Source organism: Macadamia integrifolia, chromosome 2 (genome assembly GCF_013358625.1).
Source record: "Macadamia integrifolia cultivar HAES 741 chromosome 2, SCU_Mint_v3, whole genome shotgun sequence".
Taxonomy (NCBI): Eukaryota; Viridiplantae; Streptophyta; class Magnoliopsida; order Proteales; family Proteaceae; genus Macadamia; species Macadamia integrifolia.
The window spans coordinates 35283629-35309607 of record NC_056558.1 but is presented as its reverse complement, the minus strand read 5'-3'; the positions used below and the strand labels follow the sequence as shown (position 1 = coordinate 35309607).

The window sequence follows — 25979 nt, the reverse complement described above, 5'->3', positions numbered from 1 at the left end:
AAAAACCCAAAGGGAGTTGTGATAAGAAACAATATAAGCCTCTTCATTGCTGTTCTTGATGTGTTTAATACTGTAATGATATAGTACCAACATGGTTGAGATTCGAATCCTTCTGGTGGGATATGGTTATGCTAAAAGGACTAGTTGTCAGCGTGGACTCCCTCTTAGCAGTAAAAGTATTCAAGACTGATAGCCCATTGTTAAAAAACTCGCCGAAATTTTGCTTTTTAACATTCTGAGACGAAACAGGAGTTGAAACTTAGAATCAGCGCTGTTTTGCTGAAAATGCACTGTTTTGTCAAAATTTTGGTTATTTCATCCATTAGCCCCCCTAAAATGGCACGCAGAAAACTTAGAAAGAATACACTGTTCTGGAAAAATTTTGGTGGGTTGAACCGAAACAGCGAAAGGAAACGAGTTTTTAAACCTTGTGATAGCCAGCCACTTGGCCTATGTGCTTGCATGACATGTACTGTGTTTTTATTGAATTAGTCTATGTATTATATGTTTTCGTGTTACCTGTTGAATGGTGGAGAGGTCAGTTCTTCTGTTCAACTCTTTTTTTATGAAGCTATTTCTATTTCTAATGGTAAAACATATGTACTTGTTCAGGGCCCGTATTATGATAAGATGAGAACTCATCTTCAGAAGGTTTTGGGTGATGATAATGTTCTGATGGTCAAGTTTTCTGAAGAGGAAGACGCAAAAGGAAAATTTTCAGCTACCAGTTCTTGCACTTCTAGTTACAAGAAAATTGCAGAAGAAGGGATTTTTGTGGGTTTGCGCCATTACCGTTTCTTTGGTGAGTTTTATTTATTTTTTAATGACCAGTGAAGTTTGACTGGTTAGTTCTGGCTTATCCTTCTGTTCTTTTCATCAGTGCGACAATAAATAATTTCAAAACAACCATCAATGCAAGCTAGGTTTTATTATTCTATATTCAGCTTATGCATATTCAAGCTTGTGTTTCCATTTGCAAGTTTTCTTAATCGATATAGTTTGTGGCCATTTGTATACCTTTTTTTTCTTTTGTCATTTTGAAGATAATGATTAAACATTTTGTCCTCTGTATTCCTGTTCTGATTTTATCTGATCTCTAGGTCAATAAGAAATTTGCACAGTCCCTTGTTGAATTATTTGAAGGGATTATTGTGCATTGTAGTTTTTTTTTTTTTTTTTGGTATCTCTCAAAACTTTTTATTTTTTTTTGGGTATCTCTCAAAACTTTTGCAAAGGTGTGAAGCAATTTTTATTAAAATTCCTAGGTGAGATGCCTGAAAACAAACTTTGACCTACAGCTCCTAATTCCCTTCCTTGGCCTCTATTTACTTTGTTCCTGTGCATAGATTGGTCTTTTTTCCTTTCTGCACAAATACTGGATTCTTGGAATATTCATTGCATAAACTCTAGTCAGTTGTTACCACCTCCGAAAATTAAAAAATGTAGGAAAGATGAGTCTCAACTCTCTACATGAAAAGTATTGGTCTTTAATGCCATAACAGCTCTTTAAAATTGTGGATTTTTCCAAGCGGATGGTCACCCCACTTCAAGCCAATTGGTTTTAAGATGAAAGCTTTAACGTGGTATCAGAGCAGTAAAACGCTCCTTTAAGCTTCCTTTTTTTCTTTTTCTTCTTTTTCTTGTTGCCCTGGTCGACTCTCCTTCAATGGCCACTGAAGAGACCACCTTGACCGGCACTCTCCCCACCATGCAGGCTCTTGCACCTATCACAAACACCGCCCCTGCGCCCTCCCTCTCTTCCTTCTCTTCTCCACACCACTATCTCTCAATTAAGCTCACCCCCACCAACTTCCTTCTTTAGAAGAAACAGCTTGTTCCCTTTCTCAAAGGCCAATGTCTCTTCGGTTATGTTGATGGCTCCATTCCCTACCCTTTCGATCTTGCAGATGCTTAGACCTGGCACCAACATGATGCGTAGCTTGTCAGTCTTCTCATTGCATCTCTTTCTGAGGATGTTGTTCCTCTCATTCTGGACAAAGACACTAGCCATGTTATCTGGGTCATGCTTTCTATTGCCTTTGGCTCCGCCTCACCCACACGCCTGATGTCTCTTCATCTCAACCTTCAGAATCTCCGTAAAAAACCTGAGGAATCAGTCACTCTCCTTCTCAAGCGCGCCAAGCTTCTCTCTGATGAGCTGGTTGCAGTGGGTGAACCTCTGAAGTAAGCTAACTTCAGCATCCATGTGTTGCGTTCTCTTCGTGAAGACCTTCAAGGGATTGTTCCTTCCATCATTGCTTGTGAATCCATTCTCGCGTATACGGAGCTGCATGCTCTTCTCCTCAGTCATGAGAGTCTTCATGCATTCTTTAAGCTGTCGGTTTCTGAGAGTACAGAAATTGAATCCTCTTCTCCAACTGCCAACACCGCTCCGTGGTCCTCCCCTTCCCCTAATGACTTTGGCAACTTCTCTTCTGGCTGTGGGTCTAACAGGGGACATGGGGGCATGGCAGATCTGGTCGCGGACGTGGTCGTCAATCTCAGCAACTTCCTGGCCGATTTTACTGCACCATTTGCCAGGGGACAAATCATAACTCTAATACCTATTACTACTGCCCTCAACCACACAATACACCCTACCCACAACCCTACCCCCATCTCATACCTACCCTCCCATCGCCCATTATGCTCAACCAGGCCTTCTCCCTACACTGAACTACCCATCATCCTACCCCTCTGCCGCCTTCACCTGGTATCCTGACACCGACGCCACACACCATGTCACCCCTGACCTGAACTCTCTTTCTACATATGATGGGTACTCAGGTGATGACAACCTACAAGTTGGCAATGGTAAGGGTCTCCCTATATCACATGTTGGTTCCTCTACCATTATTTCTCGTTCTTGCCCCTTCTCTTTAAAAAATGTTCTCCATGTTCCCTCCATCACAAAACCTCCTCTCTTTTCAAAAATTTGCTAAGGACAACGGTGTTTTCTTTGAATTTCACCCTTCTCATTTTCTTATCAAGGATCAGGGTACCAACATGACACTTCTCACCGGTCCGAGTAAAGGGGGGCTCTACACCTTGGAGTCCAAGTCTTCCTCTTCTCCCATTGCCAGTATTGTTGAACAAACCACTCTGGATGGTTGGCACTCCTGGCTCGGTCATCCTCACGAGCGTCTTCTCCATCATATTGTTCGCACCAATAATTTGCCATGTTGTTCTTCCTGCCTTCAGTCTCTCTGCAACGCATGTCAATTGGGCAAAGCATGTCGATTGCATCTCCCATTATCTAGTTCGTGTAGTTTATTTCCATTAGATCTTGTATTTAGTGATGTTTAGGGTCCCTCCCATACACTGTCCATCTCTGGACATCGTTTCTTTGTAATTTTTGTTGATGATTTTACAAAATACATTTGGTTTTATCCTTTAGTGCATAAGTCTGAAGTCTTTTCCGTTTTTCAAAATTTTAAAACTTAGTTGAATGGCAATTTTCGCGACAACTTAAGGAAATCCAAATTGATTGGGGGTGAGTATCGTTCTCTCCCCACCTTCTCTAAGGTTGGCATTGCTCACCGTCTTTCCTGTCCCCACACCCATGCACAGAAGGGGTTAGTTGAGCGGCGTCATCGCCACATTACCGAGATGAGTCTCTCTTTTAGCCCATAGTTCGGTTCCCATGCAATACTGGCACTTCGCCTTTGAAACTGCTGTCTATCTCATTAACAGGAAGCCCTCTCAAGTCTCCAATCATGTTTCCCCCTTTCAACTCGTCCACAATAAGGCACCTGATTACTCCTTTCTTGACCTTGGGTGCAGTCCCTCTCATCATGGCTATCGTTGCCTTGACTGCCAAACAAATAAATTTTATATTGCTCGACACGTTTGCTTTGATGAATCCGTTTTTTCCTTTTCCTCTCCCTCCATTCTTGGTCCTCCACCACCTTCACGGTCTCCTTGCCCTTCTCCTTGGGCTATTGTTCCAAGTCGTATGACCCTCTCACTATTGCTTACTACACCACCACAGCTCACACTGCCACCCTTTCCCCCTACTCACCTTCCATCGCCTACCACCACTACCTCCAGCCCCACCATGGCGCTAACCCCTACCATGGCCACACCACAGTTGTCCCCCATGCCCTCATCACCACCGACTTCCCCTCCTTGCTGCACCAGACCCATTCTTGACCTGTTCGCCAGCCCTACCTCCTTCACCTCCCTAGCGCCTGTGGCTGGCTCCCAACCATCACCGCCCCATTGGCTTGCTCCCCCCCATTGACCAAGGGGCACCCCATGACCCTTAGACCTTGGCCCTAACTGCCCCAAGCCCTATCAACTGCGACCTAACCCTCACCTACCCCTGAACCCACATGCTTCTCTCAGGCTGTGAAATTACCAGAGTGGCGGGCTGCCATGAGCGAGGAATTCAATGCCCTAGTTCGCAATGGTACATGGTCCCTCGTACCTCCTACTCGGTCTCAAAATTTGGTTGGGTGCAAATGGGTGTACCGTGTCAAGAGGAAGGCTGATGGATCCCTTGAGCGATACAAGGCTCGATTAGTTGCCAAGGGGTTTCATCAACAACATGGTGTGGACTACATGGAGACATTTAGCCCTGTGATCAAACCCACCACAGATCAAACCATTCTCTCATTGGCTATAACTAGTGGATGGTCCATTCGACAGCTCGACGTCCATAATGCTTTCTTGTATGGTGTCTTCTATGAGGAGGTGTATATGACTTAACCCCCTGGGTTCACTGACACATCTCGCCTCAATCATGTATGTTGACTTCACAAGTACTTATATGGCCTCAAGCAGGCTCCTTGAGCCTAGTTCCATCGGCTGTCCACATTTCTCCTGCAGTTCGGATTCATGGCCGCCAAGACGGACCCCTCCCTCTTTATTTATAAACGTGGATCTCATCTCATTTATGTGTTGGTGTATGTAGATGACATTCTTGTCACAGGCAGCGACTCCGCTCGCATTGTTGAGCTCCTATCTTCTCTTGCAGCGGAGTTCTCCATCAAGGACTTGGGTCCCCTCCATTTTTTCCTTTGGATCGAGGCTTTACCTCACTCCTAGGGCATGCTTCTTTCTCAGAATTGATGCATTGGTGATCTTCTCAAGCTTGCTGGAATGACAGATTGCAAGGGTGTCCCTCACTCCCATGTAATGATTAAAGTATCGGTCGCCGTATCGGTCGGCCAAAACTAAGATACGTATCAGAGGGTATCGTATCGTGTCGTATTGGAGATACGCTAAGATACGCACATAAATGGATAAGAAACATTTTTTTATGCACTTTTGCATAAAAAATAGTTCAAAGAAGCTATAAATAACATGTATTATGCATAAACAGTAAATTGAGAGTATCGTAATAAGAATCCAAGGTTTGTAGTTGTCCTATAAATGTAAAATCCTTGTTCACAACATTGATTTCCACTTTAGTTAGAGAGAAAAATGGTTGACAGCAATTTTGGAACAAAAACACCACAAAAAATTATGTTTTTCTGAAAAATTATCCATCTTGGCCATTTTATGACCGTATGAATATGTATTGGTGTGTATCATCGATACATACCAATACACACTGATACGTGCTGATACATATTGAAACGTACATTTCACTTCGATTTTGAATTTTCCATAGAGTATCGGTACGTATCGGTGGTGTATCGGTATGTATCGTAAGATACGTATCGATACAAATGGTTTTAAAAATTCCATGTATTGTATTGGTAAGGGCCGATATGGTACAATACAGACCGATACTTTAAACCCTGCTCCTATGGACACCACCGCTAAACCCACTCTTTGAGGGGGTGTTCCGACGGCTGACCCCACACTCTACAGATCTATTGTTGGGGCTCTTCAGTACATGACTCTTACTAGGCCTGATGTCTCCTTCCCTGTCAATCGCGTGTGCCAATTCATGTACGCTCCAACTGAAGAGCATTGGAGCCTTGTGAAGCGCATTCTTCGCTACTTAACAAACAAGGACTTATGGCCTCTTATTTGGAAAGTCTGTGGGGTCACCCACCCTGCAAGCCTTCTCCAATGCTGACTAGGCTAGGAATGGTGATGATCGTAAATCAACAGGTGGTTATGCTATTTATCTTGGCTCCAATCTCATTTCCTGGTGTTCTCGTAAGCAGATGACTGTTGCTCGATCATCTACTGAGTCTGAATACAAGGCATTGGCTGATGCTGCCGCCGAGCTTATCTGGCTAGAATCACTTCTTACTGAGCTCGGCATTCCTCTTCGGAGTCCCCAATTCTCTGGTGTGACAATGTTGGAGCCACTTACCTCTCTACTGATTCGGTCTTCCATGCCCGGACCAAGCATGTGGACATAGATTTTCACTTTATACGTGATCAGGTTGCAAAGAAATAGCTCACAGTTCAGTATATCTCCACCAATGACCAGCTTGCTGATGCTCTCACCAAGGCTCTTCCAACATCTCGTTTTCAGTTCATGCGCAACAAGTTGAAGCTCTGTCCAGCCGACCATCAACTTGAGGGGGTGTAATAATGTATATAGTATCTCTCATATATGGTAATACCATATATAGGATTTCCCATGTATGGGAATTCCGTATATGATAGTATTCACCCTATATGGAACTACATATTTCTTTCCCTTTGTATTGCACACAATATTGTCCTACCATATCATACCTAGTTGACTAGGGTTTGTGTATGACATGTATTTATAGTCTCTATGGAGAGAGATCAATTCAATAAGAAATACAAGACTCTTCAGGACTATATAATTATATAAATTTTGATCTAGTTATCCAGGTCCTTTCCTTCTTGTTGCCTATTTAGGTCTCAGCTCAACTTGTAAAGCACTTGTATTTTATTTGACCGTGTCTCGTAGTAAGATATGGCATGCCCTTTTGTAAGTAGTAGTCATTGTGGGGAAAAATATATCTATTACAAGAGGTTATTACAATGTAAATAATTGTCATGGACCAACAACAAAATATGGTTCTTGAAGAAGTTTGTTTCAAGAGTTGTGGAGGTTGGGAAGAATTCACGAGTCATGGGTTTCGGGAGTGAGGTGCATACCAGCCTCAGATAAGAGGTCTAACACATGTTTTCTCTGTGATCGACTAACTCATTTCTTACTCCATAGGACTTCAACAACTCAACTCATCCTTGTCTCAACTAAATGGGGTCGGCTTTAATAAGACTTCAATGCCAATAAAACTACCGAAAAATGCTGATGTAGATAAGATTTCAGCTTTGGAATCTCGGATGCATCATCCCCAGATATATTAATATCATCTAGATAGACAACTAAAACAACCACATTAGAGCCATGGTGCCATTCAAACACAATATGGTAAGAGTAACTTTGTGAAAACCCGCAGTGAGTAACAATGGAGCTGAACTCATCGAACCATGCTCTAGTGACTGTTTCAACCCATAGATGGCTTGCATACTCTGATTTCTCCTCCTAAGAAACATACCCAGGATGTTGCTACATATAGACCTCTTGTAGATCAGCATATAGGGATGCTGATGGGGTAGCCTTAGGGAAGAGGGGGAAAATCAAAATAGAAGGGGAAGGAAGGGATCACACAATTAGATATTTTGCACAAATCCAACCAGGGAGGAAGAAATCGCATAAAGAAGGGGGAGGGGAAGAATCACTCACCCACACAACCCTAAGGCTCTTAAGCATTAACTCAATTCATCATTCTTCAAATATGAGAAAGTAGATTACATTAGCTCCTCTATATAAAGAGGGCAAACTAGCAGCCATAATCTAACTAGGAGTTAGACTCCAAGTAGGATTAAACCTTACATAATAGGAGTTGGACTCCAAATAGGACTAGACTAGAACTCCAACATGGAGTAGGACTAGAACTCTAACATGGAATAGGTAACTAACTAGTCATTCACCAAGGCTGTGTTTGGTAGCCAAGGGAAGAAAAGAAAAGAAAAGAAAAAAGTGCAAAAACTTGTAGTTTTTTCTTGGTTAAGGAAATTCTCTTTGCACTTGGTATGTCTTCTTTTTTTTTTGGTAAAAGCAACTTCAATTAGATAGAAGACATAAGTTACACAAGGTCTCAATGCTCAGAACACGAAACCAAGGAGTGGAATATAGCCAAACTGTTGTACATGTCATTAAGGGGGCCTTCCAAGATAGGGGATGGGCAAAACCAATAACTTCCCTAGACATCCAGTTTTAAATACAACTAACATAAGCATGGGCAAATTTCTCTTTCACATGGAGCGAGAAAACCATGATGGGCAACAAAGCGACACATGCCAGACACCGAGTATCACAGTATGCATGTGGCTCTGCGCATGCCAGACAAAGATTGTCACAGTATGTATGTGGCCCAACCATATCGCCTAGAAGAATGTGAAGGTACCAGAGGACCCACATCTTCCCACAAACCAACCGCCTAGACCAACGTAGAATTAAAAAAGCTAAAACACAACTGGCAAAATTTAAAAAAGCTAACACACAACTAGCTAAAATAAGAAGATGGCCATCATAGGTGGCTGATAAGGCAACACAGCCGCATGGGGCAGCCCAAACCATCAAAATCTTGATTGAAGAGGCATCATACATCCCTGCATCATCATCATCTCCACACATCGTAGACCTTTTCCGGCAAACAGAAATTGCCCGCCCTCCGGTCTGCGACAGATCGGAAAAAACTGCATATCTAAATCTCAGATCAAGGCAAGAGAAGCTCCATCGCGTCCTTCTTCTTTCAACCATTGCCGCAGCGAAGGGCACAAGGTCATTAGCGTCATCGTCAGCGTCGGAAAAATTTCAGACGATAATGGAGAAAGAGAGGGAGAGAGGAGGGTGTAGTTGGATGCCAGGAGTTGGGACGGAGGTTCGGTTGAGGTGGAGATAGAAGGAGAGAAACAGATCTACAGATCTGCAAACCTGTTCAACACCTGGTGGCGGGGAGGATGCTTGAGAGCGGGACGAATGCAGAAGGCGGAGGGTTTGGGGTCGGGAGCAGGGATGGAGGCGGGAGCATGGTTGGAGCTGAGGTTTTTCCTCAATAGGGGCAGGGGCCTCTTCAATCTCTACCATCTTCTCCTCCTCTGCGGGCTTCTCATCCTCTTTCACCGCCGGTGGGGGCAGTGGAGGATTAGTGAACTCTTCAAGGGCTTTCTTCTCTGGATTAGGAAGATCTGAGACAACCGCTTGATCGATAGACTCTTCCTCAGTGGCCACCGGTTTTTCAACCTCCTCAGTAGTAGCAAGAACAATAGCTTCTTCGTCGATGGCTAGCTTGATAGGCTCATTCACCTTAGGCACAAAAAAAAAAAAAAAATCTTGCATAAAACACAAGAAAGCATAAGAAAATTTAAAAACATAATAAGACAAAAAATGAATGACTACACAATGATTTCCTATGTGTCTATCTCTCATAAAATTCAAAATTTTTTGAATTCTTTTCTTTTCTTTTCTTCTCTTGGTTACCAAACATACATACTCTTTTTATTTTCTCACCATTTCATTTCTTTTCTTTTCTAGATTCTTTTTTCTTTTCTTTTCTTCTCTTGGCTACTAAACATAGCCTAATAGGAAAACCTAAACTGACTCAGACTGAAATAACAAAGAAAATAGACTCAAAACAGGACTCTAACTAAACTAATGATTAAATCTCGTTTTCCTACTTTCTACCCATATTTTAAACCCATGAAAGTGGTCTATTACAAAGGAAACCCATGGGATCAAAGGCCCAACACATACATAACCCAACCCAACCCAACCCAACCCAACCCAAGGCTTGTTTGCAATAAAATAAGCCCATTAAGTGACTTATCTACATCAGATGCTTTTTTGATATCAATCTGATAGTGAGGCCAATTTAAATGCACAACCATAGATATTAATTCACGACATAATTTAGAACAAATTAATCCACACTATTGTTTGAGACTCTGAGTATAACCCTTTGCTACCAATCAGGCCTTGAGGCGTTCAATAAAGCCATCTGAATTGTACTTTATGTTGTACACCAATGACGTCACACTAGATCTTTACCTAGAGGCAAATCCACTAGAGTCCATGTCTGTCAAGGACTCAAGATAATAAAGCATCCATTTTCATCTCCATAGCCACTTTCCACTTAAGATGAGATAACCCTTATGATGATTTTTTGGATTAGAGTTAGTAGACAATGAAAATGCTAAGTTATGGAATGTAGATGGAAGATGAGATACAAACACAATTTTCTATAGGATAGGCAGTCGTGGATTTTTGGATGCAAGAATGAGTACCTTTCTGGATTGCAACCGGTAAGTTAGTAGGAACCTCAGTAACAAGATTAGACTATATGGTGAGATGGGCAGGAATTGGAGCTGAAGTGGTAGGCACGATCTTCTTGTGCCACTAATATACATGCACTGCAGGAGGTGGTGATGTAGTAACTAGAGCATCATCAAAGGGCACAAAAATGGGAATAAGGGGCATGATCAATAGCTGTAGTAGATGTCGGTGGAGTGGTAGGAAGAGGATAATGTGATATATTCTAAAAAAAAGTTACATCAGCATTGACGAATTGCTAATGAGTAATCAGAACATAGCACCTGTGTCCTTTATGAGTTATAGAGTAACCAAGAGAAATACACTTGACCGCTCGGGAGATAATTTATCAATGTGAGGTTGCAAGATATGAACAAAATACCCACAACAAAAGACCAACGACATAACAGTAAATAGGGGATCATTTGAACCTGAAACCAAACTGGCTTAAAACCTGAAACCGAAACCGAAATCGAAACCGAAACCAAATCGGTAAGAAATTGAAAACAGTCCAAATTCATAAAAATCCAATTTTTGCATAGTTTTGTATAAGTTTATATGGAAAGTCGAACCCAAACTGGACAAAAAACTGAAACAACACCAACCGAAATGAAATTTCCTTTTTGGTTCGGTTTCGGTTTCACCATTCCAGCACTGAAACCGATTCAACCCAGACCGAAACCAGGCAGAAACGACCTGTTGATACCCCTAGTTGTGTTGGCTAACTCATTAGGCCGGTCTGGTGCAGTTAACCATGTTTAGCCCAACATGTGTCAACTTTATAATTGGGCTTGCAGCAGAAGGTACATTGTCGAGAAGACCTATCAGAAGGTGCATTGGCCATTGGCCTCTTCCAGAGACGGTGGAACCTCATCCTCGGCCATCAGCAAAAGCCGAACCTTCCCTAGGAGAAGGGGAGGGGTAATCCCTGGTTGGAGTAACCATACGCTGAAGACAAGAGGATGTCTCATTCAATATTACCCTTATAACTACTGAAGTATTCATTCAATGACTCTTCCTCTTGTTTAAAATTGAACATCTTCTCATAGAGCTCATAGGCCTGAGATATATTCTTCTCTTGGGAGATGCTTTCTTTTAAATCCATCCCAAACCCCAAATCTAGTAGTGTGGAATATGACGGCGGCAATAGCTGGATCCATAATGTTCCATAACCATATTTTGAATGTGGAATTTTCACGCATCCTCTCTTCATAAGCTGTGATAGTAGCTGGATCTTTAGAATCAGCAGACTTAGTAGTAAGATGTTTCATCTTTCCTTTAACATGAATGTAGACTTGAATAGCTTGAGCCCATAACATGTAGCTAGATACTCCATTTAAGTTTAATATTGGTGATCTGAATGTGAACATTATCAATAGGTAATTTACGATCAACCATCATGCACACAAGTAATATTGGAATCAAGGAGAGCATCCAAACCAGTGACTGAAAAGGTTAATAACACATCAGGCAGTAGCAACACTGTTCTAACAACTCAGCAGCAGGCAGCAATAATACTTAAACAAATACCTTATAAACCCAGGTTTTGGTGATTTATGAAATATCAAAGATCAGCAGGCCAGATGGACCTGAAATTGAAGTCGAAGGGACTCCTAGGAGATGGTACTGATGGCCCAATTACTTGGATTGGTTTGTTGGTTGGTTAGATAAAAATAATTTGAGAAACAATAGTTCTGAAATTTGATCTCAAAACAGAGTACTGCGGGTATGAATGGAGAAATCTGATTCCAGGAATCAGGTGAGCGGATGATCCTAAAATTAAGATCAAGTGTACCTTCAGATGGACTCATAACAGAGTACTGTGGGTATGAATGGAGAAATCTGATTCCAGAAATCAGGTCAGCGGATGATCCTAAAATTAAGATCGAGTGTACCTTCAGATGGACTCAAATAACCCTAAAAAAATCCGTAACATTTGCCGGCTGGATTAAGGAGTAATTTCAGATCTCGATCACTTGAAGAAAAGGTTCCAGAACCTGAATCCGCAACCATTACATGCATGGAATCTGATTTCTAGACACAGTTATCTTCAGTGCTTCATGAACAGCTATTAGAGAAGTAGTAGAATTCCCTAGTTTACCTTCATATCATCTTTAACTAGGACAGTAGATAGCATATAGGCAGTATAGGCTGCTCCAACCAGACACCGGTTGCAGTCCTTGAATGGGATGTCAAACCAGCAGTTGAATGAAGGAGATTACTGGTTATTAGTGCTCTGATACCATGTAATTTGTAACACACAAGATAGGGAGGGAGGAAGAAGAGGGAGAGACTGCAAAAGAGATATGCAGAATCGATACTCCTGCCAGCCCCCCAACTATATTGATCAACAAATTACAATTAGACAAGGAATAGAAGTCCTTGTGGTATAAGATTCAAATAGAAGTTAACTGAAGAAGCCTTGCCTAAATAGGAATTATAGATTTAGCGTAACTAGGAAAATAATATTGCAAACAAAGAAATAACAACTAACCATGATCATGGTTTAAAGTATTGTCTGTTTCGTATCGTGGATACGTATTGGTATTGGTTAAAATCGATACGATTGGGACCAATATGAAAACAAATGAGTATATCCAAACGTATCGATATGACACACAGATACGTAATGATACTGAAGATTCGTATCTATAGAACCTATTTCACTTTTGGGACAGAGCCTGTTCTTCTCGTTGGTGGTACTTAAGTTTCCAAAATTTGAAGTACAAATGCGCAATCAATCTCCCTTTCATTTCTTGGACTTGCCCATTTGGGGCTTTGAATCATTCATAAAAAAATGATTCAAAATTTACAATCAAACTGATGTTTAGAGGATTGAAGCATAAAAAATCATCCAACCAAAACATAGCACTAAATAGGTAAGTTGAAAAAGCTCGAACATTTTTTGCAAATCTTTGTTTTATTTCTGTTTTTGCTATGTTTGAGTAGATTTAGGTAAAACAAACTAATGCATTACATCAAACATGAATTATTGCATCAATTTGTTCTTATATTTTAAAATTTCTTGGGAAGTCGACAATTGACTATTACCACATGTAAGAAATTTCATCCTTTATAACAATTTCAAATGAATGCACTTGTCTTTCAATACAGTGTTCTCCAGTTTAGTGTTTATGCATTATACATGTTATATATTGCTTATTTATACTGTTTTCCATGCTGAAGTGTATTTCCATGTGTATCTTGCGTATCTCTGGTACAATATGATACGATACGTCTCTTAAAATTACACTACTGATATGGCTATCGAAACTGATACTTTAATCCTTGACCACAATAGTACAAATGGTAATGTACCCCCATGGTACATATGATACATTCTTTAAACTAAAAAACAATAAAAGTATAATCTCAGTAGAACTCTAAGAGTATACAAGTACAAGACAACTCCTAATTACATATAGCTGGGAAGAAAATCACAACTAACAAATAAGACACCTATGTTTACGTACACATAAAGAAATAATGTACCCCACGGTACATATGGTTACATATTTGAATAGAAAGGAGAATCGGTAGAAGAGAGGACGAGGGAGAAGATCTCCACTGCCCCACGGTTCCTTTTATGGAATTGATTAATATGAGCTAGTTATGAAAGGTACCCTGTAACAGATTAGAGATGATGCTGAAGAGATAAGTCAGTTGTTAACTCTAAACAGCCTAACGGTTACCAGTTTAACAGAACTCATTATCTTTCTAATTGTTATTCTCAACATCTAGATTTTTCTGTCACTTAAGTGCCTTGACAACTAAGGTTGCCTTGCATCCAGGCCACCTTTAATGCCTAGACGCTATGCTCGTGTGACCTACTCTTTGTACTTCTGTTTCTTGATTTTACAGATTTTCACTTTTTAAAAATAAAAAATAAAAAATAAAAAATAAAAAACTGAGGTCATCTTGACACCGTTTGATTATCGGGCACACTTGATACCATGATAGATTCTTGCATAGTGTGCATTCAGTTTTTTTATTCTTTTAACGAAACTCAAACTAACTCATTCCAAATAAATGGGGTTAGCTGCAAGGATCCTGTTTTAAACTTTAAGGGAAAAAGGACTCTGTTTGGGAGTGTGGCTTGTGTCCAGACACAGGAAGGGGGGCAATGACCACCCTGACCCCAATGAAAGGTGGAAACCTGCCCCGGTTGATGCTTTTGCATGCGTTCCCATTGGCCCTTACACTGGCACATGGGCCACACTCCCAGACAAAAAACTCTCCCCTAAATTTAATTAGCAGTGGGTTAACATGTGTATATCAACGTGATTAATTGTCTTTTTTTTTTTAATTTATTTTTGAACAGTTTTCAAGGATGGAGGCAAAGAGGAAAAGAAAAAGGATCCAACATCATCTTGTGTGAAGTGTTATTTTGTTTGTATGGAGTCCAATGCCTTATTAGACAGGATGAGACCGTGTCCTTTGTATAGTAAATCTGTTCATGATGCTCGTTGTGTGTTTATGCATGTACATAAAGTCAGCAGTCTCGTGGGTTATATGAAGAGGTATGTAATCTTTAACACTTTGATTACTTTCAGCCATTTGTATTTAAGTGGTGTGAAATCATTATCCACAGTTGGAAATGCAGGTTCTCACTAATTTTATCAAAGACTATCAAGCTAGATGTAGATTTTGGATCCTTGGTTGTTCAAACGATTGACGATGAACCTTGCAAGGTATGGTCCTCTGCTTCTTTGAACTTAATTTTCCCTCATTTGTCACGTGAATAAACAATGTTTTCCAATTGTTAGGATGATAATGGAGGTGCTGTCCGTGATGAAGATGGGAAACCTCTTGTACATACTGATGGAACTGGTTTTATATCTGAAGACTTGGCTTTGAAATGTCCAAGGAATATATTTAAAGGGACGTACCGGAACCAAGGAGACATTAAGGTCTGTTATTTTGGCTTTGTATAATAATTTTCACTTAGGTAAAACTTTATATAGTAAATAGTGTGTTGAAAGTGTTAACCAAGTCATAGCATTACAAATGACTCTAGGCTGGGATAGAAGTTTAGGAGCCAAAAAAGTTTTCGGTATCTTGTCTTGCATCAAGTTACTATCTGTTTGGTGGTTAAATTTTTTTTAAATTTGTGAGTTTTGACTTATATGGATTAAATCACGGATAGAAAGGAAGTAATGGTGGAAGAATAGAAGGATGGAGAAGAAGAGAGAAAACAAAGAAGGGTTTGCTAGGGGTAAAATATGGAGAGATAGGTTCCTTTCTCTCTGCCCCTGCCCCTGCCCCTGCCCCTGCCCCTGCCCCTGCCCCTGCGCTTGATCGAGCCAGAACAGATTTCTTTTGCTTATTCAAGTAGCCAGGTTCCCACCTATAAAGGTGCAGTATCCTAATGTCAATCTTTTTATCAGAAACAAAACCTGCCTGATCAGCATCAGTGTAGCCCCAATCTTGAAATGGTTACAGACTTACATTTAGTGTACAATAGTACCTTTCCTGGACTAGACGTCTATAACTTAAGGATACAATACACAACATCCAAATGCTCACTTCTAGGAACTAGACTTCTATAACTTGAGGATACAATACACAATATCCAAATGCTCACTTCTAGGAACATTCATAAATTAGCTCAACACCTTAACAACATAAGTAAAATATCAGGGTGAGTAAAAGAGAGATCAACTTCCCCATCAATCTTTGATACTTCTGTGTGTCAATTAGAGGATGCTCATATTCTTCACCTAGTTTATGATTTTGATTGTTAAAGAGTGTTCACGATAGAGGAGAGTGTCCCCGTCTTGCAATAAGTTGAGTCTTAGAGTTATTTTTTATTATTATTTCTTTCCTTGTTAGGGTATACTAGGTGTTTGTTTTTTCTTTATTTGTGTTGTTTCCTAGTTGTAGTTAGACTATCTATGATTGTAACTGATTTGGTTCTATTAATACATACATTGGAGGGAGACACAGTCCATCAATTGCCCTCTCTCTCTCTCTCTCTACTTACAAGTACTGGTTGCAGATCCTTGGTATTATCACGTTGTATCGGAGCTGTAACCAATACCTGATTGCTTCCTTGATTTGCCGTTTGGGATTTCTGGGTTGAAAAAGGAAACTCTAGTTCATAGATGAAGAACTAGGTTTTTGTTTGTGTTTCAATGAAGACTTAAGTATGATGAATCATACCTGAACTGGTTTCGATACTTCTGCTGCAACTGCTGAAGTGGTTGTTAGTTCCCTTCTCAGATTTATTTGACTCATATTCTGGTTGAGTCTTCTGTGGGAGAAACTGGTCTACTGTGTACTGCTACTGCTGAAAATTGCTTCCTATTTTGTTGGATTGGTGCTTGAAGTTGATGGTGTTTTTTGAGGTTTCGAATTGCTATTTTCAATACCCATGGTCTTGGGAACATAGATTGAAGACACCCTGATTTTTTCTGCAGACCTCTTCGACTTGGAGTAATGGTTTTTTGCAAGCAGGGATGTTCTGTTGATCTACAACTTCATGGCGTCGTATCCGTATTTTTTTATATTTTGATAATGTGATTTTCTTGCAACAAATTTTTGAAAAAAAAGAGAAAGGAATTTACTACTTGGTGGTTGGAGCACAGTTTATATATTTTAGACACTCTTGGCCAATCTACGGCCTAAGCAGTTGGGTTTGGTGTTTTTTAACTATCTAAGGGATCCACTTTGTTTACAGGGAATAAATAGGGTTTCCCAAAAGTTTCGGGACCAAATTTGGGCATTCGGGCCTCAAAACCAGAACTTGGAAGCTCCTTCCAAAACTTACAAGGTTTTGGCCAGGTTTTGATCGAATCTCGAAATATTTCGGTTGCAAGCCAGTTTTAAACCTGGCTTGAATCCCAAGCTTCGAACCTTGAGGATTGGAGATGGATGAGTTGTGTTGTAGTATGCATTGTGATTTATTCTTTGAAAGGTTCTGATGTAGAGGTCACATCCATCCTTTATTAAGAATCCAGGGTTAGAAAATTGGATTGATCTTCTGCCATCTGTAACTGTTCTTTTGTAAGTCACTTCTAGAAATTCAAATGAGTCAGATAGCATCGGATTGGGTCCTCCTACTTGTCTATGGCAGCTTCCAGGTCAACCAACTCAATTAGAAGCGGTTTCAGAAACCGTTAGCTGAGTCATGGGTTGCATTATCTGCAGTTTCCAATTTAGTCATCTTCTAAGACTCTTCTTAATTGATTGGTCCATATCTCTTTAGTCATATAGCTGTCAGAGTCAGATTTGAGGTAAATAAGGTCAGTTTAAAGATTCGTCTTTCACATTCAATCTTGGGGTTCTAAGGACTGGTTTTACGGATACCATTCCTGATCCTCATAAAGTATAATTCAGCCCTAATTGAGAGAGGATTCGGGGGTAATTGGCGGAGCTTGTTTACATGCTAATGTATATAATGAACTTGTGGACATGGTTTAAGAACTTGGCAAGATCTTGCTATTTGAAAATGGCGAGACGAGATGAGAGGTAATATGTAAAAAGTGCAATATCTCGGGCGAGATCTTGGTCGAGACCAAATCACATGGGGTATATACATAATTTCGACCCTCAACTCAACCCAACTCGACATTTCTCGCCTATCTCACACTGCTGTGAAGAAAAAGTGAACTTTTGGTAGATTTTCTTGCCAAATTTCTCCTCTACAGTGTAGATTAACAACTTCATCACTTGGAGATTGGAGAGTATCACTTCATCATCAACCTTTGGAGATCATTTTCTTCTCAAGAGCAGTTTTAGGTAAAGACAACTTCTTAAAACCATTTTTCATAGAAACATGGTCAATAGTTGTTTGTTTTTATTGTCGAATAGCCTAGGGTGAAGGGCCCGAAGACTACTTACATAGGGTATGAAGTCAAAGTACCATTTTATCTGATTTTTAAAAAAATGATCTTTCAACTGTGTTTAGAAGGCCTAAAATAGGGTAAATAACAAGTTTCAGGGGCTACAAAGACCATGTGGCCACTGAGGCCAACCATTGAGTCGACTGGGAAAAAATACAAGATCTCGGCGAGATATCGGCAGATCTCTCTTTTTTGGTTTAGCGAGATTAGGGGCGAGATCGAGATCTTAAACCTAGCTTGTGGACTTTTTTTTTTTGGTTGGGGGGGGGGAAGGAATCATTAGCAAGAAGTAGAAAAGAAGAATATACTGGGGCCCAAAGGAAAAAAAGCAAGCAGCAAACCAAACAAAACAGCACAATCAACAAGGGTTCTTAAGGAGGGTGTTGAAGAAGGGACATGGGCAGATCCCAAGACACAACAAGGAGGCTGTTCCTTGGGGAATCAATTACATGGAAGTGGAGGAGGCTGGGAAGTTTAGAACTGACATTAGAGAAGCTGGCCTTCCAAATCTTATCAAAGGATCCGGAGTCCGGAGTCCGGAGTCCATAGTCCATCTTCGAAGATTGCGGTCCATCCAAATTTGGTTGATGGAGGCACAAAAGGCAAGCTTGGCGGTAGACATCACAAATAGTGTTTCCTCCAAAAGTCATGTCATGTCAAGCCATGTCCATTCTCTTTGGAGGGAGAGGTTCCTCCTTCTAATTGGCCGGCAGGAGCTAAAGACTTTCTTCCAGACAGTGAAGGAGAGGAAAATTTGGTCAGCATATTCAATGCTATTCCAGCTTAGGAAGCAAGAGGAATAGTTCTGGATTTGCCTGTGGATGAGGAATGTGTGGGTGGGGAGGCAGTTTGTGAGGGCACTCCAAATTGTGAAACTGGATTGGGGAATGTGCCTTTTGAACAAAGTGCCAAGGGACAAGGGGACTACTCGATCTAATCAAGTCCTAAGCTGAAGAGGAACTAAAGATCCCTGTAGGAGAGGGAAGCCAAGAGACTTTGTCACCGAGTGGAGGAAGGGCAGCCCAGATGATTGATCAATGGACTTGGTACAACATATTCCTATAAATACCTTGTGCAAAAAAGACTTTCTTGTGCTCTGAATATCTCATTTATGCTTTTTTTTATGTAAATTATGATGCTATTTATTCTCGTAGATTCCATTGGAACTTTTCTCTAGATTTTTTTCTTTCCTTGTTAAGCTTGGTTTATTTGGATCTATTTTTTGCCTAGAACCTTTGTTATGATTAGGAAAATGTAATATCATTTGTTTTTTAATGCATTTTAATCTGCATATTTGATACATTTTTCTAATTGATTGTTTTTTCCGTCTTAGGAAACTCGAGCACTCACTGAACTTGAGCAGATATTTGGACAGTCAAAATCTAATATTGAGGATCCGGTATGAACAAATTTTATTAAAAGCACTGCTTAGTTTTTTTCCCTCCCTGTTTTCTTTTTATTCTTTTTATGTTTCTACCACCTCCCAACTTTAACAGTTGTCATTTTCATTGTCTTTTAGCCTCTACTAATGCAGGTCCGTCTGTTTTACAATGGTCGTGCTGTAAAGGGAACCCTTCTAGTGAATAAATATGTAAGCACCTACACATAAAGTAAATGATAAAGGTTTGTGTGGGCCATTTTTTAACCTTTTCAAGATATTGTGCCATAGGAAGTGCTATAACATTCCATAACAAACTTAGAGGATAGATGAAGTAACTTATTCTAATCTAATTGCCTTATGGGTAAGTGATAGCTAGAGGTGGTGTCTCCATTTGTCTTTCAGTATTTGCGTAGGCACTTCTCTCTGTAAAATCTTTTCGTGCCCTCATATTCCTTGTTAGACTTCTTGTTTAAGTTACGTTATGGGTGCATCTTTTTGTAACCAAGATGGTGAACTGAGAAATTGTAACCTTCTTTTGTTTGCCTTTGTTTTATTTCCAAAAAATTTAAACCACAGGTAAAAAACTGTTTTCAAAAAAAAATTAAAAGCGACTTACCACTGTATCATTCTCAAGAGCCTTTATTGTCTTGCACACTTTTTGAATTATTATACACTTGTAAAATGATATTTTCATGAACTATATTAGGTGCTGATTCCTTATACAAACCTAGTTGATTCTTGTAGCTCTTCTCTGATGCCGGAAACCTTCGACTCCGGTGTCTCTGTGCTGAATCCTACCATTGATGGTGTGATGGTTGTATCGCTGGATAATAACCAATTTTCCATCCTTGCTTGCCTTGATGGAACCCCAATGCCTGCCAGCCTTATCTCACCCTCCGTGTCTCCAATCGCCTCCTCTTCCACTGACCCTTGATCTTTGAGCCCTCCATTCATCCAGCTGTCCCCCTCTCCCTCTGACCTTCCCCTTCTCCTTCCCCTTCCTCCTTTGAATCCCTCAGCGTCCGCTTCGACCTCTGCTGAGATTTCCCTTTTGTCTCCCCTCTCTGAACCAGTCCTTCTGGTTCACTCTGAACAGGATTTCTTCCCTCTTAACCAATTCATCCCTATTGAGCTCCTATCTAAATTCTCCCCGGTTCCCTTTGGACCACCCCCTTCACCCGGCTAACCTGTTTGACCCATCTCACCCGCTCCGAAATCTGTTTAACCCTACCCACAAACCAAATCCATTCTCCACACGATCCGTTTCCACTAATCCGACTCCTCTTGACCTTACTCGTAACCCACAACCCTCTTCTTCCCCACCCGCCTGTGACCCCCTCGCGTGAGATCTGTGGTCGTCCTCTTCGCCTTGTGCTTCGGTTATCTCCCTTACAACACTCGCTATCCTCCAGTCTCGCCTGCGCTGCCGCCTTGGAAGGCGCCACCACCAATTCTCCTTCAACTCTGCTGTCGTCCTCTTGCGCTGCCGCCTGCAGCTCTGTTTCTGCTACTTCGGTTGATGCCTACAGTCGCCCAGGCTATCCTCATTGATAATGTTGCCACCTCCTTGCCGCTTACCTTGGGCGATATCACTGACCCTGTTATCGATACCCCCCAGGGTTCGATGGCCTTGCAGAATTCTGGCCCTGCGTCATCTCTTTGCAATGCCTGCTCACCCTGTCACGCCTTAGAAGGCATCATCTCTGACCAACTCGTTGCGGCTTTAAAGATTGCTTCCCCTGAAGCTGCTGCCACCTTCTCTGGGCCGCCCCAGGATCTGCAATTCTAATATCCGTCGCCCTTTGAGACACTAACCTTGGCTGTTCTAGATGCTCCCCATCCTTGTACGATTGCTGGCTCATCTATTGATTCCCCCTCTGGGGATCAAACACCTCGGAAGGCTACTACTCACTTGTTGGGCTCCTCCCAATTGGTCACCTCCCCCACTGGGAACCTCGACTCCTTGGATGTTTCACCCTCAATCCCCTTACACCAACCTGCACTCTTTGTCCCCCCTCAAAACCCCTATTGTTGGTCCTAAGAAGAAGGCTCTGTCTACCCTTCTCCGACCCTCGGGTATGCCTAAACCTAAATCCTCTAATGCCCCCTTGCCCTCCCCTATTTGGGAATACTCCCGTAGGACAAAAACCAAACCTGCCCTTCCCCCTTGCTCGTCGGAGCCTAGATTGCCCTCCCCCAACCCATCTAGATGATCCCTTGGACTATCTGGAATGTCAGAGGCCTCAACTCCTCTGCCAAACTGGCCTCCATTTGCTCTCACCTCAATTTTCCAAAGCAGCCATTTGTTGCCTTCTCGTAACTCGTGTCCTTGAAGTTAATGCTTCCCACATAGCCTCATCCATTGCCCCCTCTTGGTCCTTCATCTCCAGCTATGCCCACTCCCCCAAGAACCCTCTTCTCATCCATTTGTCTTTGCTTGCCTCATATTCCCAAGTCATCCACTTCACCTTCTCCCTCCCCTCGGGGCTCCCCCCTCTCCCTATTCTCTTCTGTCTATGCCCACAACCGAGCTCCTGACAGACTTCCTTTGTGGTCCGATCTCCTCTCCGCCAACACCCATTCCTCCCTTCCCTAGGCTATTGGAGGAGACTTTAATGTTGTTAGGGCTTCCCACGAGAAAATTGGGGGCTTGCCCATTGACTCTCTCTTCGGAGTCCTTTAACTCTTGTATTGAGGACATTGGGATGGAAGACCTCAGATGGTTTGGGTCGAAATTTACTTAGCATAACCGCCACAACGAGCATGACTGAGTGGCTTGTAAACTTTTTCGTCTCCTCGTCAACGAAGCTTGGCTCTCTGCCTTCCCTGCATCTCATGCCAGCTTTGACGTTCCCAGCATTTCTAATCACTCCCCCATCTCTCTTCGTCCAACCCTTCATTTCCTTCAGGCCCAAAGCATTCAAGTACTTCGACATGTGGTCCCTTCATTATGGCTTTCCCCCCTTGGTTAAAGATACTTGGGCCATCTCCACTTCTATCTCTACTTCTCCCCTTATTGCCTTCGCCAAAAAGTTGAAAGCGTTAAAAGTGGCCCTCAAAGCTTGGAACTTTGCCACCTTTGGCAACATCTTGGACCAGGTTCTTCAGTGTCAGGACAAGCTCAACCTTATCCAATCCAAACTTTAGTTGGACCCTTTTAACCCCTCATTGGCAGAAGAAGAAAAATTGGCAGCCTTGATCTCTCTTCCTTTCTAAGCTAGGAAGCCTTCCTTCATCAGAAATCCAAAATCAAATGGCTTGAGCTTGGGGATTCTAACACGGCTTACTTCCATTGATCCCTTAAAGCCCGCACCAATGCCAATTCCATTCTCAAGCTCACCTCTCGTTCCAGGCTGGATCTCACCTCACCTAATGACATCAAAGCTGAAGTTGTTTTGTACTTTGATGATCTCTTCCACCCTCCTAACTCTTCCTCCCCCCTTCCCCCCAACTCCCTCAACAAATTCATCCCTGACCATCTTCTGCCATCCCCTCAGATGATGAGATCCTATCTAGTGTCCTCCACCACAAATCCAACGAGGCCTTTGGTCTGGATGGATTGTAGGCTTCTTCTCCACCTGTTGGCATAGTATCCGAGATGACCTCATCTTTGCCATCCGAAACTTCTTCCTTAAACCCTCTCAAATCTCCGGCATCAATCACTCCTTCCTCTGTCTCATCCCCAAAAAGGAAGGAGCGCATCGTATGATCGACTTCAAACCCATCACCCTTTGAAACCTCCTTTACAAGTTTATTGCCAAGATCCTAGCCAATAGGATTCAAAGGGTAATCGACTCTCTAGTCAGTCCAAACCAGTCCGCTTTCATTGTTGGTAGAAGTATTTCGGATAATATCATCCCTTGTCATGAAATTGTTCGAGGCTTCAACCGTAAGTCCCACTCCCCTGCTGCCTTTATGAAGATGGGCATTCACAAGGCCTTTGACTCGATCCGTTGGGACTTCATTTCCTCTGCCCTTCTTCAAATATCGTTTCCTCCCTCCTTCGTTCACTGGATTCATTCCTATATTTCCTCTCCTCGCTTCTCTGTCCTCAACGGAAGCCTTGCCGGATACTTCTCCTCTGCTGTTGGCATAAGACAAGGTTATCCGCTTTCGCCCTTCCTCTTTTGTCTTGCCATGGAAGTCCTCTCCCGTTCAATCCAATCCTCCACTGATCATCACCTAATATCCCCCATCCCCAAATGCATATCTCTCATGCTCACCCACCTGGCCTTCGCTGACGATCTCATGATCTTCTCCAAAGTTGATCCCGCCTTCATTTCTAATATCATGTCCTCCCTTCAAGCCTTCGTGTCTCTCTCGGGTTTGAAAATCAATCTCCTTAAATCCAATTTCTTCCTTTCGGGAGTCTCGGACTCCTGCCGGGCCCACTTGCTTGCCACCTCTAGATTTACCCCTGGGACGCTCCCTGTTAAATACCTAGGTCTCCCCCTAATTTCTTCTCGGCTCTCTCCCCACTATTGCTCCCCCATTCTTGATTCTATCCGGAAAAGGCTTCAGCTTTGGAAAGGCAAACTCCTCACCAATGCAGGATGCCTCGTTCTCATCAAATCCATCCTCGAATCCCTTTTCCTTTATTGGTCAGGCATTTTCCTCCTCCCCTCCTCCCCTCCTCCATCTCTAAATCCATCGAATCTCTTCTTTGTGCCTTTCTCTGGAAGGAGCAGGAGGCCACTCGTTTCCTCCACCCTATGAGTTGGTCCAATGTCTGCCGGCCCAAGCCTGAGGGAGGTCTGGGTCTCTGCAAAATCAAGGATATTAATGTGGCTGCCATCTTTAAGCTTATTTGGAAAATCATCACCAAGCAGAAGAGCATCTGGGTCTCTTGGGTTTATTCCAATCCCCTCAAAAGAGACTCCCTCTGGACGGTCTCTCCTTCTGTTGATGCTTCCTGGATCTGGAGGTGCATTCTCCTCCCCCTTGTCTCCCCTAGAATCATTTACTCTATATGCTCATCCCGTTTAACCAGTGTTGCCTCCATCCTCTCCCCTTCGGGCTGGGCTCCCCCTCCCTCCCCCTTTGCTGGACTTCTGGGCTGCCCTGCCCCCATTCCTCCTGGACATCGTGTATTATCGAACTCCATCAGTTAGCTGCCCTCCCCCTCTTGCCACTTTTCCTCTTCTTCTGCTTGGAACTTCGCTCGTTCCAAAGACCCTCTGCTGCCTTGGCGTAATCTCACCTGGTTTAAAGGCCACATCCCTCACCATAGCTTCACTGCCTGGCGAGCTCTCTCCTACTGTCTCCTAACTCAATCTTTCCTTAATTGGCGGCACATTCAGGTTTCCATCTTCTGTTGTATGTGTTGGCATGGCACCGAAGATGTTAATCATCTTTTCTTCTCTTGCCCTTTATCCACCTCTATCTGGAAAAAGGTCCTTAGTTATTGCTGGCCCTCAAACTGAACCATTCTTCCCCTTCCCCGAGAATGGATATGGGTAGACATGACCTTCTCTGGCTCCACCATTTGTGACATAGTTGGAAAACTTGCATTTTGTGCCACTATCAACCACCTTTGGATGGAAAGGAATCTTCATAGATGGACTACCAACTCCCGTTCCTTGGAAGGGATTTGGAAGGCCATCTACTTTGAAGTTTCCTCCAAAGTTAGATCTCTCACCCACCGTCTGGTTCGTGACACTCCAAGGAACAGGCTCATTGTTGTCTCCTGGGGTCTTTCTTCTTCTTTCGTCTCCCCCCCCCCCCCAGTGGCTGTCTCCCATAGTTAGTGCCTTGGATTGTTAGTTCCTTGTGGGTTTTGTTTTTTGGTTTTTTTTTCTGTTCCCCTTAGGTTCGCTTTTCCATTTTGGCATAAGCCCCCCCTTTTTTCCCCTTGTATATTCTTTCTCTCTTGGTAATGAATTATTTATTCATCCAAAAAAAAAAAAAAACCCTAGTCGATTCTTGATTTTGAAGAATGCTTCTTAAATTCGTTTTAGTTTTTCTGATATTGTTTTATTTCTTTTTCTCTGAAAAATATATGCCTTCCTTATTCATGATCTTGCATATTTTCAAATTTTGTAGCTTCCTTTTGAAACAATTCAGATACGACCATCAATGATAAAAGTTGAGCGAGACCATGAACTCAAAATACCAACTGTCAACTCTTTGGAAATTGTTTCGACAAGGTACACTTTATAAATCGATGCCAACATTCCTAATACCATTCGTTTTTTCATTGACATTATTTGGTTTTAATCTTAGGGAATCCTTAGTCTATGAAGTATTTATTAGTCATAGGTCTATTATAAGTTGGTTTATCTAACAAAACATGGCGGAAGATTGATTTATGTATATAAGTTAACATTGAAAGTTCAGTTTGTAATAAATTTGCACTTTACTATCTCACATTTTTTTTTGGATGAATAAATAATGCATTAAAACAAGGGGAAGGAATATACAATGGGAAAAAGGGGGCTGAAAGCTAAGCCCGGAAAGGCAAACCAATAAAAAGGTGAAACAAGATTGGGGGGGGGGG

The 25979-nt window shown here is 42.0% G+C and overlaps 1 protein-coding gene across 1 annotated transcript in view; it reads left to right on the top strand.

Annotated features, from left to right (window-relative positions):
- Window positions 1-25629, top strand: part of LOC122061556 (probable RNA-dependent RNA polymerase 3) — a gene marked incomplete at its 3' end in the record, with an annotated part of 28874 nt that extends 3245 nt beyond the window's left edge. The window contains 7 exon segments of the mRNA XM_042624875.1: window positions 613-802; window positions 14580-14778; window positions 14862-14949; window positions 15025-15168; window positions 19436-19501; window positions 19637-19693; window positions 25526-25629. Of these exon segments, the coding sequence (XP_042480809.1) occupies window positions 613-802; window positions 14580-14778; window positions 14862-14949; window positions 15025-15168; window positions 19436-19501; window positions 19637-19693; window positions 25526-25629 (848 nt within the window).
- Between the last annotated feature and the right edge of the window lie 350 nt (window positions 25630-25979).